The 13,339-nt window shown below is 41.2% G+C and overlaps 1 protein-coding gene across 6 annotated transcripts in view; it reads right to left on the bottom strand.

Annotated features, from left to right (window-relative positions):
• Positions 1–13,339, bottom strand: part of LOC126354139 (neurofibromin) — a 447,919-nt gene that overhangs the window by 376,700 nt on the left and 57,880 nt on the right. For all 6 annotated transcript variants that reach the window (XM_050003542.1, XM_050003568.1, XM_050003586.1 and 3 more), the window contains exons 6-9: positions 8,990–9,108; positions 8,753–8,881; positions 8,399–8,641; positions 8,125–8,315 (exon numbers count right to left, since the gene is read on the bottom strand). In XM_050003542.1, the coding sequence (XP_049859499.1) occupies positions 8,125–8,315; positions 8,399–8,641; positions 8,753–8,881; positions 8,990–9,108 (682 nt within the window). The remainder of the gene's footprint in view (positions 1–8,124; positions 8,316–8,398; positions 8,642–8,752; positions 8,882–8,989; positions 9,109–13,339) is intronic.

Below are 13,339 nucleotides of genomic sequence, written 5' to 3'. Positions count from 1 at the left end.
TAGTGAAGTTTGGTGGCAGGAGGAACAAGACTTCTGGTCAGGTGAAAACAGGGTTATAAATACAAAATCAAGTAGGGGTAATGTAGGAGTAGGTTTAATAATGAATGAAACAATAGGAATGCGGGTAAGCTATGACAAACAACATAGTGAACGCATTATTGTGGCCAAGATAGACATGAAGCCTACGCCTACTACAGTAGTACAAGTTTATACGCCAACTAGCTCTGCAGATGATGAAGAAATTGATGAAATGTATGATGAGATAAAAGAAATTATTCAGGTAGTGAAGGGAGATGAAAATTTAATAGTCATGGGTGACTGGAATTCGACAGTAGGAAAAGAAAGGAAGGAAACGTAGTAGGTGAATATGGATTGGGGCTAAGAAATGAAAAAGGAAGCCGCCTGGTAGAATTTTGCACAGAGCATAACTTAATCATTGCTAACACTTGGTTCAAGAATCATAAAAAGAGGTTGTATACATGGAAGAAACCTGGAGATACTGACAGGTTTCAGATAGATTATGTAATGGTAAGACAGATATTTAGGAACTAGGTTTTAAATTGTAAGACATTTCCAGAGGCAGGTGCAGACTCTGACCACAGTCTATTGGTTATGAACTGTAGATTAAAACTGAAGAAACTGCAAAAAGGTGGGAATTTAAGGAGATGGGATCTGGATAAACTTTAAGAACCAGAGGTTGTACAGAGTTTCAGGGAGAGCATAAGGGAACAATTGACAGGAATGGGGGAAAGAAATACAGTAGAAGAAGAATGGGTAGTTTTGAGGAATGAAATAGTGAAGCCAGCAGAGGATCAAGTAGGTAAAAAGACGAGGGCTAGTAGAAATCCTTGGGTAACAGAAGAGATACTGAATTTAATTGATGAAAGGAGAAAATATAAAAACGCAGTAAATGAAGCAGGCAAAAAGGAATACAAACGTGTCAAATATGAGATCGACAGGAAGTGCAAAATGGCTAAGCAGGAATGGCTAGAGGACAAATGTAAGGATGCAGAGGCTTATCTCATGAGGGGTAAGATAGATACTGCCTACAGGAAAATTAAAGAGACCTTTGGAGAAAAGAGAACCACTTGCATGAATATCAAGAGCTCAGATGGAAACCCAGTTCTAAGTAAAGAAGAGAAGCAGAAAGATTGAAGGAGTATATAGAGGGTCTATACAGGGGCGATGTTCTTGAGGACAATATTATGTAAATGGAAGAGGAGGTAGATGAAGATGAAATGGGAGATATGATACTACGTGAAGAGTTTGACAGAGCATTGAAAGACCTAAGTTTAAACAAGGCCCTGGGAGTAGACAACATTCCATTAGAACTACTGACAGCCTTGGGAGAGCCAGGCCTAACAAAACTCTACCATCTGGTGAGCAAGATGTATGAGACAGGCGAAATTCCCTCAGACTTCAAGAAGAATATAGTAATTCCAATCCCAAAGTAAGCAGGTGTTGACAGATGTGAAAATTACCAAACTATCAGTTTAATAAGTCACAACTGCAAAATACTAACGCAAATTCTTTACAGACGAATGGAAAAACTGGTAGAAGCTGACCTCAGGGAAGATCAGTTTGGATTCCGTAGAAATGTTGGAACACGTGAGGCAATACGACTCTACGACTTATCTTAGAAGAAAGATTAAGGAAAGCCAAACCTACGTTTCTAGCATTTGTAGACTTAGAGAACGCTTTTGACAATGTTGACCGGAATACTCCTGTATATTGAGCAAACAATAAAGGAAAGAAAAGAAAAGTTCAGGGAAGAAATAAAAACTTTGAGGTTTGCTAATGACATTGTAATTCTGTCAGGGACAGCAAAGGACTTGGAAGAGCAGTTGAACGGAATGGACAGTGTCTTGAAAGGAGGGTATAAGATGAACACCAACAAAAGCAAAATGAGGATAATGGAATGTAGTCGAATTAAATAGGGTGATGCTGAGGGAATTAGATTAGGAAATGAGACACTTAAAGTAGTAAATGAGTTTTGCTATTTGGGGAGCAAATAACTGATGATGGTTGAAGTAGAGAGAATATAAATATGTAGACTGGCAATGGCAAGGAAAGCGTTTCTGAAGAAGAGAAATTTGTTAACATCGAGTATAGATTTAAGTGTCAGGAAGTATTTTCTGTAAGTATTTGTATGGAGTGTAGCCATGTATGGAAGTGAATCACGGACAATAAATAGTTTGGATAAGAAGAGAATAGAAGCTTTCGAAATGTGGTGCTACAGAAGAATGCTGAAGATTAGATGGGTAGATCACATAACTAATGAGGAGGTATTGAATAGGATTGGGGAGAAGAGAAGTTTGTGGCACAACTTGACTAGAAGAAGGGATCGATTGGTAGGACATGTTCTACGGCATCAAGGGATCACCAATTTAGTATTGGAGGGCAGCGTGGAGGGTAAAAATCGTAGAGGGAGACCAAGAGTAGAATACACTAAGCAGATTCAGAAGGTTGTAGGCTGCAGTAGGTACTGGGAGATGAAGAAGCTTGCACATGATAGAGTAGCATGAAGAGCTGCATGAAACCAGTCTCAGGACTGAAGACCACAACAACAACAACAATACCGATTATTTCTACAACTACCTTACTGTGTTTTAAGTGCCATGTTTCAGACAGATGCCATTTCTAGGTTTCCTGAGACCCTCTAACCTAAAAAACCACTCAATCCCTTCCACACAGCCCCTGCATTCTGTATAGCTGCTTCCTGTATGTAATGGACTCCTGACCTATTAGTAGGTCCTGGAAACCCACCACCCGATGGTGCAAGTCAAGGAATCTGCAACCTACACGCTCACAGGACTGCCTGAGCCTCTGATTCAGCCCCTTCACTGGGCTCTGCACCAAAGAACCACAGTTTGTTCTGTCGACGATGTGGCAGAAGGTGAGGTCTGCCTTAATCTCACAAGCAAGACTGGCAGTCTTTACCATTTCCACTAACCGCCCAAAACCAGAGAGAATCTCCTTCGATCAAAAGTGACACACGTCACTGGTACCAACGTGGGACAACCACCTGCAGTTGGCTGCACCCTGTACTCTTCATAGCATCTGGAAGCACCCTTTCCATATCCAGAATGACTCCCCCCCCGGTGTGTACACTGGCTTCCTTCCCTCCTTGGCAACCATGTTCCTAAGGGGCCCCATTAAGTGCCTAATGTTGGAACTCCCAACTACCAGCAAATTGTGAAATATATAGTAATAGATATACACTTTGTGATCAAATGTTTCCGGACACCTGGCTGAAAATGACTTAAACTTAGTGGTGCCCTCCATTGGTAATGTTGGGATTCTATTTCGTGTCGGCCCAGCCATAACCTTGATGACAACTTCCATTCTCGCAGTCAGGTGCTGGAAGGTTTCTTGGGAAATGGCACACCATTCTTCATGGGATGCTGCAATGAGGACAGGTATTGATGGTCGGTTGGTGAGGCCTGACAAAACATCCGAAAGGTGTAGGATTCTGGTCTGGACCCTTAGCAGGCCAGTCCATTACAGGGATGTTATTGTCATGTAACCACTCCGCCACAGGCCGTGCATTATGAACAGGCACTTGATCGTGTTGAAAGATGCAATCGCCAACCCCGTAATTGCTCTTCAACAGTGGGAAGCAAGAAGGTGCTTAAAACATCAATGTAGGCCTCTGTTGTGATAGTGTCAAGCAAAACAACAAGGGGTGCAAGCCTCCTCCATGAAAACACGACCACACCATAACAGGCTCCAAATTTTATTGTTGGCACAACACATGCTGGCCGGTGACATTCACTGGGCATTTGCCATACCCTCACCCTGTTCATCGGATCACCACATTGTGTACCATGATTCGTCACTCCACACAACATTTTTCCACTGTTCAATCCAATATTTACGCTCCTTATACCAAACGAGGCATTGTTTGGCATCTACCAGCGTGAAGTGTGGCTTATGGGCAGCCGCTCAACCATGAAATCCAAGTTTTCCCACCTCCCACCTAACTGTCACAGTATTTGCAAGTAGATCCTGATGCAGTTTAGAATTCCTGTGTGATGGTGTGGGTAGATATCTGCCTATTACACATTACAACCCTCTTCAACTGTCGGTGGTCTCGGTCAGTCAACAGACGAGGTCAGCCTGTATGCTTTCATGCTGTGCGTGTCCCTTCATGTTTCCTCTTCACTATCACATAGGAAACAGTGGATCTAGGAATGTTTAGGAGTGTGGAAATCTCTTGCGCAGATGTATGCCACAAGAGACACCCAATCACCTAACCACATTTGAAATCCGTGACTTCTGCAGAGAGCCCCATTCTACCCTCTCACGATGTCTAATGACTACTGAGGTCGCTGATAAGGAGTACCCAGCAGTTGGCGGCAGCACAATGCACCTAATATGAAAAACATATTTTTTGGGGGGTGTCCAGATACTTCTGATCACATAATGTATGGCATCAGAATAGTAGCTTCAAAAGCTATTTTATCCCAAAAGCAACAGATTATTTCTTAGTGTGAAATTAATTTGCAGCCTTCCTAAGAATAAAAAGAGTGTAGTTAGTGCTTTTCACACAAAATCTACACACTTTGTCATCAATGATAGTTTTAGTGTAGTTGACATATGCAGTAGAAACAAATTTTATAGCTACAGATCTGTAGTAATATATGTCTTGAAATTTTCACCATCCTAAAGGGTACTATGTGCTCAATGAAACATGATATCTGAATGAAGTAATGAACCAAGTTGCTATATACATGTCATCAAATGACTTTTGTGGCTAAAATAAATAAACAGTGAAATTTAATATTTTGGACTAGGTGCAAAATATTAGTACAAGTCACATTAAAAAAGTGAACATGGGCACTTTCCTCCATTATGTCACATGATTGATTTAATGAAACAGTATACAAGAGTAAGAAATCCTTAGATACATCATAAACTAAACCTGCGTTCCTCCAAACCTCTCTCCCAATCCGAAACCTCTGTCCTATCCAAAGGCCTCACCTTCAGCCCTACTCCCAGATTCAACCAAATAGCCCACGTCAAAGATTTACTGTCCTACACTCGTACTCTCTGCTGGAAATATCACTTTGCCACGAAGAAAAATGATCCTAATCCTACTGTTAATGACCCAACTCCCCAAGACACTATCCAAATTGAACCCTGCCCGGAACAGTTCCGTCCTCCGTCACAGCGGGACCCACCTCCTCTTCCTCAAAATCACCCTCTCCAAACCTTCCAGGAATTTCTGACTTCCAGCCTTGCCTTTCAATCCTTCTTAAAAAAACCTTAAACCTACTCCCAACATCACCATTGCTGAAGCCTAGGCTATCCGTGATCTGAAGGCTGACCGATCCATCGTCGTTCTTCCGGCAGACAAGGGTTCCAAGACTGTGGTACTTGATCGTCGGGAGTATGTGGCTGAGGGACTGCGTCAGCTTTCAGACATCACTACATACAAAGTTTGCCAAGATAATCCCATTCCTGATGACCAGATGGAGCTTCAAGGAATCCTCAGAACCTTAGACCCCCTACAAAACCTTTCACCTGACTCCATCAACCTCCTGACCCCACCAACACCCCGCATCCCTACCTTCTACCTTCTTCCTTCTTCCTAAAATTCACAAACCCAATCATCTCGGCCGCCCCATTGTAGCTGGTTACCAAGCCCCCACAGAGCATATCTCTGCCTATATAGATGAACACCTTCAACCCATTACATGCAGTCTCCCATCCTTCATCAAAGACACCAACCACTTTCTCGAACGCCTGGAATCCTTACCCAATCTGTTACCCCCGGAAACCATCCTTGTAACCATTGATGCCACTTCCTTATACACCAATATTCCGCACGTCCAGGGCCTCACTGTGATGGAGCACTTCCTTTCACGCCGATCACCTGCCACACTGCCTAAAACCTCTTTCCTCATTACCTTAGCCAGCTTCATCCTGACCCACAACTTCTTCACTTTTGAAGGCCAGACATACCAACAATTAAAGGGAACAGCCATGGGTACCAGGATGGCCCCCTCGTACGCCAACCTATTCATGGGTCGGTTAGAGGAAGCCTTCTTAGTTACCCAGGCCTGCCAACCCAAAGTTTGGTACAGATTTACTGATGACATGATCTGGACTCACAGTGAAGAAGAACTCCAGAACTTCCTCTCCAACCTCAACTCCTTTGGTTCCATCAGATTCACCTATTCCTACTCCAAATCCCATGCCACTTTCCTTGACGTTGACCTCCATCTGTCCAATGGCCAGCTTCACGCGTCCGTCCACATCAAACCCACCAACAAGCAACAGTACCTCCATTATGACAGTTGCCACCCATTCCATATCAAACAGTCCCTTCCCTACAGCCTAGGTCTTCATGGCAAATGAATCTGCTCCAGTCCGAAATCCCTGAACCATTACACCAACAACCTGAAAACAGCTTTCACATCCTGCAACTACCCTCCCAATCTGGTACAGAAGAAATAACCAGAGCCACTTCCTCATCCCCTCAAACCCAGAACCTCCCACAGAAGAACCCCAAAAGTGCCCCACTTGTGACAGGATACTTTCCAGGACTGGATCAGACTCTGAATGTGGCTCTCCAGCAGGGATAAGACTTCCTCAAATCCTGCCCCGAAATGAGATCCATCCTTCATGAAATCCTCCCCACTTCACCAAGAGTGACTTTCCGCCATCCACCTAACCTTCGTAACCTCTTAGTTCATCCCTATGAAATCCGCAAACCACCTTCCCTACCCTCTGGCTCCTACCCTTGTAACTGCCCCCGGTGTAATACCTGTCCCATGCACCCTCCCACCACCACCTACTCCAGTCCTGTAACCCGGAAGGTGTACACGATCAAAGGCAGAGCCACGTATGAAAGCACACATGTGATTTACCAACTGACCTGCCTACACTGTGAAGCTTTCTATGTCGAAATGACCAGCAACAAACTGTCCATTCACATGAATGGACACTGGCAGACAGTGTTTGTTGGTAATGAGGATCGCCCTGTGGCTAAATATGCCTTGGTGCACGGCCAGCACATCTTGGCACAGTGTTACACCATCCGGGTTATCTTGATACTTCCCACTAACACCAACCTGTCAGAACTCCGGAGATGGGAACTTGCCCTTCAGTATATCCTCTCTTCTCGTTACCCACCAGGCCTCAATCACCGCTAATTTCAAGTTGCCGCCGCTCATACCTCACCTGTCATTCAACAACATCTTTGCCTCTGTACTTCCCCCTCGACTGACATCTCTGCCCAAACTCTTTGCCTTTACAAATGTCTGCTAGAGTCTATGTATGTGCGGATGTATATGTGTGTGTGTGAGAGTGTATACCTGTCCTTTTTTCCCCCTAAGGTAAGTCTTTCCGCTCCCGGGATTGAATTAACTCCTTACCCTCTCCCTTAAAACCCACATACTTTCGTCTTTCCCTCTCCTTCCCTCTTTCCAGATGAAGCAACTGTTGGTTGCAAAAGCTTGAATTTGTGTGTATTTTTGTGTTTGTTTGTGTATCTATCAACCTGCCAGCGCTTTCGTTTGGTAAGTCACATCATCTTTGTTTTTAGATATATTTTTCCCACGTGGAATGTTTCCCTATATTATATTCATAATGTATCTAATCAAATTTACTGATCCCTCCACTACATGTACTGGAGTTTAAATAAATACACTTGCTGATGAAGGTGTAATTCACAGAAACACACACTTTGAAAATCAATACATGTGACTTGTTACAGTAATTTGTAATTTCAACTGATATTCATAGCAGTAACGTTTGGCCTAGTCTAAAATATTCACATTTAAATCACTCATATGTCCATTTCCCATACAGTTCCCTCTCAAAAATGCAATAATGAGCACCACAATTTTCATGAACCATAAAATCTATCACTGAAAATATAGTCAGGACAATTAATAGCAAACATCAGAAGCAGCTTTTTGCTGGCCCGCTAGCATAGTAGACAATATGTGTAATGACATTTAGTTGACAGAACAAGAAGACAAACATTTTTCGATTTATTTGGGCATTAATTACACACACAGGACAATTAATCAATATTCTCACCTGTATAATGAGCTAACCAAAACATTATTGAGCAGTAAGTACCTACACACTATAATTAATCAATATTCTCACCTGTATAATGAGCTAACCAAAACATAATGGTATGTAGATGGGGAATGGGGACTCAGACACACTTTCAAAGCTTCATTATTGTGAGGCTTAATCCTAAAACATGATACAAAACAGTCTATCATCAAGTCTATATCTTGCTGGACAAAATTCTGCCCCCGAGAAAATGGCTTTCCTGGATTGAATAGCAGTGCCTGAAATACAAAACTATGTTGTACACACAATTCCAATAAGAGATCCATCCAACGTATGAAAAACCTAAAACATTTATTCTCACCTTGAGATCATTTATAACACTTTGAACAAGAGTAAAAGCTACATTGTTTGAATCGAGGTTATTGATATACGTAGATGCTTTACACAGTTTCACACAAGTTACCGCTGCAGCTTCTGTCAGCTGTTTGCTGGTACCGTGTGGACCAACAGCACGCTTCACTGAATCGACAAACTGTTTCTTTTTTGAGTGACGAGGTGAGCAAGGAGCACCGGAATCAGCATTCACGATTTCTTCTAATACTTTCTGCTCAAAGAAAAATTACACACAGCTAGAAATTCTTTGTGGGTTGGTAATAAATGTGGAGAATATTATTGTGAATGCTAAGGACATTGACTAAACAGGAAAATAACTGACTGGTGATAAAATAAGCAGCATGATCTGAAGAGGCCACACGGCAGCACGCCCCTTTTTGTTGTCAGCAAAATTGTCCAGTATATCAAAAAGGCCTTCACAGCATTTTGACAGTTCATCATTAGGCTTTTTCTGTGGACAATAAATTTACACTAATGAACATATGAAAACAACTACAGTGGAATAACATAAAGGTATAATGTAATATAAAAATAAGTGGCTCCATATGAACGAACTTACCTGCAAGTCGGCAAATTCGTTGGGGTAAGTATCCATCCAATTCCAGATTGCTTTTTCTAATGAGTTCATTAACACTAAATTTGCTGTCTTTTTTAAGAGCCTAAATTTCTGTATTGTTTCTGTAACCAATAAAGTCATTCATAATATTGTCATAACCAGATATACTTTGTTGTCTATTTAACCCTGTGTTACAATTCAACACCATCAATATCGCGTCTCTAAATTTACAGAAAATTGTTTCAAGAAAGAAAAATATACTTTATAAAATTATACAGATAAAAGCGAAAACATGTCATAACTAATGGAAGAACTCACCTTATAGCTGAGGCACATAAATAACATATAATGTTGCTAGCTATCACAAAAATCCTTCTACAGCGCTAAGAAGTGTCAGGTGGATGGGTGAGAGGAGACAGGAGGCAGTAGGGAGAATTAGGGGAAGGGTGTCATCCTCACAACAGTCAGAAGGAGTTGGGCACAGTGCACAATGACATGGAGGAGTGGGTTGGAAGGAGGAGATAGAACTCAGGAAGAAGGACACTGCAGAAAGAAGGGTGTGCGTACAGGATGGGTCATGGGACAGGGGTGGAGGAGGCTGTGGGGCAGGAGTTAGAAGAGATAGTGGCCAGGATGTCTAGAAAATCATACAATATGATGTAAGAATACAGTTGAACCTGATATACATGTAACTCTGTTCTGTCTTATTTATATGTAAAGTTTTATCAGTCCCAGACATAATGCAGTTTTACACAATTTGCTATTATAAATATCAAATTCTGATGAAATAAATTGAATTTTGCATAACTGTAATAAGCACTGTTATTTGAAAAAAAAAAACCTGTGATATTTTCCTTAACTTTGTTAACATATGCAAGTACAACCAGCGGCAGTACTGCAGAGAGAACAGACAAAAACACAGTTAACGAGAGCATGCAACAAGGCAACAAAGACACTTCTGGCACTGTTGTTTTCAACACGAGAATTTTTTTCGTGGTAACAATCAAGAGGTAAAAAGTGGCCGGTTAATGTTTATTGTTGAACAGTGGTTCTATCATTCAGGTGCTTTTGTACATCCTTGGAGAACAGAAAAAAGAAAAATCACCCACTATCAAAAAGTAATATTCATAGAAGAGGTGGATGCTAGTCCACACAAAACAAAATCTGAAATCGCTTCAGAATTATGAACTGTCTATATCACACTATGTAGAGTCATCAGCAAGACAGGAGATACATAGATTTGGAAAAGTAACTTTGTACATGTTTTCAGCAATAACGGGTTGCTGCTGCTGTACTGATTAGTGGCGACATGCTGAAAGCAAAGGTAACAGATTATGCTACAAGTACGATCACTACTGATTTCGAGGCTTCATTAGCATGGTTACAAGGATTTAAAGATCGCGATGGAATCATAGGGAGAACAAATTCCAGCAAATCGAAGGCTGTGAAAGACATCATGGTGCAACACTGTATTGATGAGGTTCTGAGAGTACCTTAAGGGATTATCAACCTCAAAGCAACTCCAACTGTGACAAGATCGGTCCATTCTATAGTCTGCTTTCTGGTCAAAGATTAGCCTGATAGGGTGACTCATGCCATGGAGGGAAGAAAAGTAAAATTCTCATGACAGTTCTTTTTGACACAAGTGTAAATGCATAGTCTTCCAAAGATGTAAAGACAAAACCAATGGAATATGAACCCAATGCAAATTTTTGAATGATCATGATTTTAATGAAACAGTGGTTTAAAAACTGGAAGTTAAAATTAAAAAGCAAAAAAGGGGAACTGTCTTCTTATGGACCGATGTGCAGCACATCCACCCCTTGCATGTTTGGAAAATGTTCGAGTGGAATTTTTCCCTCCAAACTGTGCCAGTGTTCTACAGCTGCTTGATTCGGGCATTATTGCAATTTTCAAATTGCATTATAGAAAAAGACTGGTTCAATATTTGACAGCATTGACTGATGTGGGAAATGAAAATTTCTCCATTAACTTACTACAAGCCATGGAATTTATTTCGGTGCCTGGCAAATGGTGTCATCCTCCACAATTAACAGCTTTTTCCATAAAGCTCACACCTTACTGGAAGAAACTGCTGCTGATAATAAGGGTGGGGGTGGCTGTGTGTCGTAATGAAGTAGCTCTACTGGAGGGTACAGATTTCGACAGTTTTGACGTCTTGATGGTAATCTCGCCAGGTGCGCGGAACTCCAGGATGAGGATATTATTGCTGATGTGTGTACTAATAACATGATGACAATCAAGAATGTGGACTAGTTTCAAGTGACAGTGATGGAGATGGAGATGATGACTTGAATCTTGAAACACCTAAACTGAGTGAACTGTCAAGTGCAAGTCATGTGTGCAGGCATTACATCAATGCAAAAATGAATTCATTAATAAGTTTACAAAATGAGGTACAAGCACTTAATGCACAAAAATTGAAACAAGCCAAATTATCTGATTTCTTTAAAGCAGCGTCAAGTTCAAAATAATACATTTTCGCTTTAATGCTATATCTTTGTTGGTTGTACTGTGCAAGGTGCCAAATTACAATACAGTATCTAATTTCTCTAAAGCAAAACCGTTTTTTTTTTTTTCTTTTTTTTCCAATACTGTACTCTATCTCCGCTGTTTGTAAAGTTTACACATTGCTGTATCTATATCTGACTTCTAAGTAATCCTGAGTTACAATCTTTTCTCTTTCCCTCGATATATGTATAAATCAGATTCAACTGTAATTCTTACCTGTAAATTCTGAGAACCTGATGTTGGGAGGAAGGATCCAGATGGTACATGTTGTGAAGCAGTCACTGAAATTGTACTCATCAATGTCTTTTATAATTGGGTAGTCAATTCGCCTCCCGGCTACAGTTTGGTAGAGGTCATTCATTCAGGTCGGCAGCTTGCTAGTGGTCACACACACACACATAGAATGTTGTGCTGGAGCTACAGCAGAGCTGTGCTTTTCATAGCATGGGATATTCCTGTCACAGGACTGGAATGTGTAATGTGACAACATGCCGTATAGTGAATGCCAGGCATAGTCAAGGCGCAACGGTAGAGAAAGTGGACGCTTATGCCATCTGTGGGCCAGAATCGAAGACAAAGCAGAAGTGCTTCCGCCTGGTGGCAGCTAAATTAAAGAACGCTATGCGGGAGACAGTGTCTGGCTTGTGCTGCACTCTGACAGCGAAATAACAAAAGAATTAAACTAAATAATATTGTTATGTGTAGTAAAAATATAAATGTAATATTACTTTAATAAATGAAAATGACTAATTGAATATTGTAATGCTATGGCAGGTTTAATTATAAATAGAGAACTTGGCGTAATGTAAAATAATGTTTAGCTGTGGGGGGAATCCCCGAGAATAAGAACAGTGTACAGGCTGGCGCGTAGTATTGACGGTACAAGTAAGTTGGCATAGCTCTGAGGCAGAACAAGTGTTAAGTGGCGTAAAAGTGACTTCCGGTGTGTGCTATGGTAACGTTGCTAACAGACCATTTAGAAGTGAGCTGAAAACAGATATGGACTTCATTTATCGTATGGGTACAAGCTAAATGGACACTAAGGCTTGTAAGATGCGGTATTTTGATGGAGATGGGCTGGGCTGTGAGTGGCAAAATAGTACGGTTTCCTGCTCTGAGGTACATGGCACTGCATGGTACAATGCCATGTTAATTGCGACGAGTTGCTTGTGCCAGTGGACCAGCAGCCGCATCCAATGGCGTATTGTGATCTCAATAACTGATGAGGTCCATCGGTGAGCTCACTTCAGTAGCAATGAACTAGAAGTTACCTTACAAGAGTATTATTATGAACAGTGGTTGTTATACCGATGCCATTACCAGTACATTTAAATTCTGTGACTCAGTTTGTGTAATAGTCAAACCAAGTTCTCTATAGTGTGTAAAGTTTGACGGCAATAATAATTTTGTGCTTTAAATTGCATTCCCAGAGTGTAATCAATTATTTAAACGAAATAGCTCATTATTACCCCACATCCAGTGATTTCTATGTGCTGCAACATCAGTGAAAAGTTACGGTGCGTAGCGGCGTAGCTATATTACAAGACAAAATAGTCCGAATTAACGCTGAAATTGCCAGCAGATGCCGCTTCATGCAACGGATGGAAGATGCCACGTACTGTGCCAACTTAATTACTATCTAGCTTGATTTGGTGGCTTTTCAGTACATTGCCATAGTCAAAAATTACTCAGTTCTGTCCGAGCAATGTGATTCTCAATTAGTGTTTTCAGTAACTATAATGACAAGCAGATCTATATTGTTCTTTAATTATATCTAAAAACAAAGATGATGGGACTTATCAAACAAAAGGGCTGGCAGGT

Source organism: Schistocerca gregaria, chromosome 1 (assembly GCF_023897955.1).
Source record: "Schistocerca gregaria isolate iqSchGreg1 chromosome 1, iqSchGreg1.2, whole genome shotgun sequence".
NCBI lineage: Eukaryota > Metazoa > Arthropoda > Insecta > Orthoptera > Acrididae > Schistocerca > Schistocerca gregaria.
This window is presented reverse-complemented; position numbering and strand designations above follow the sequence as displayed.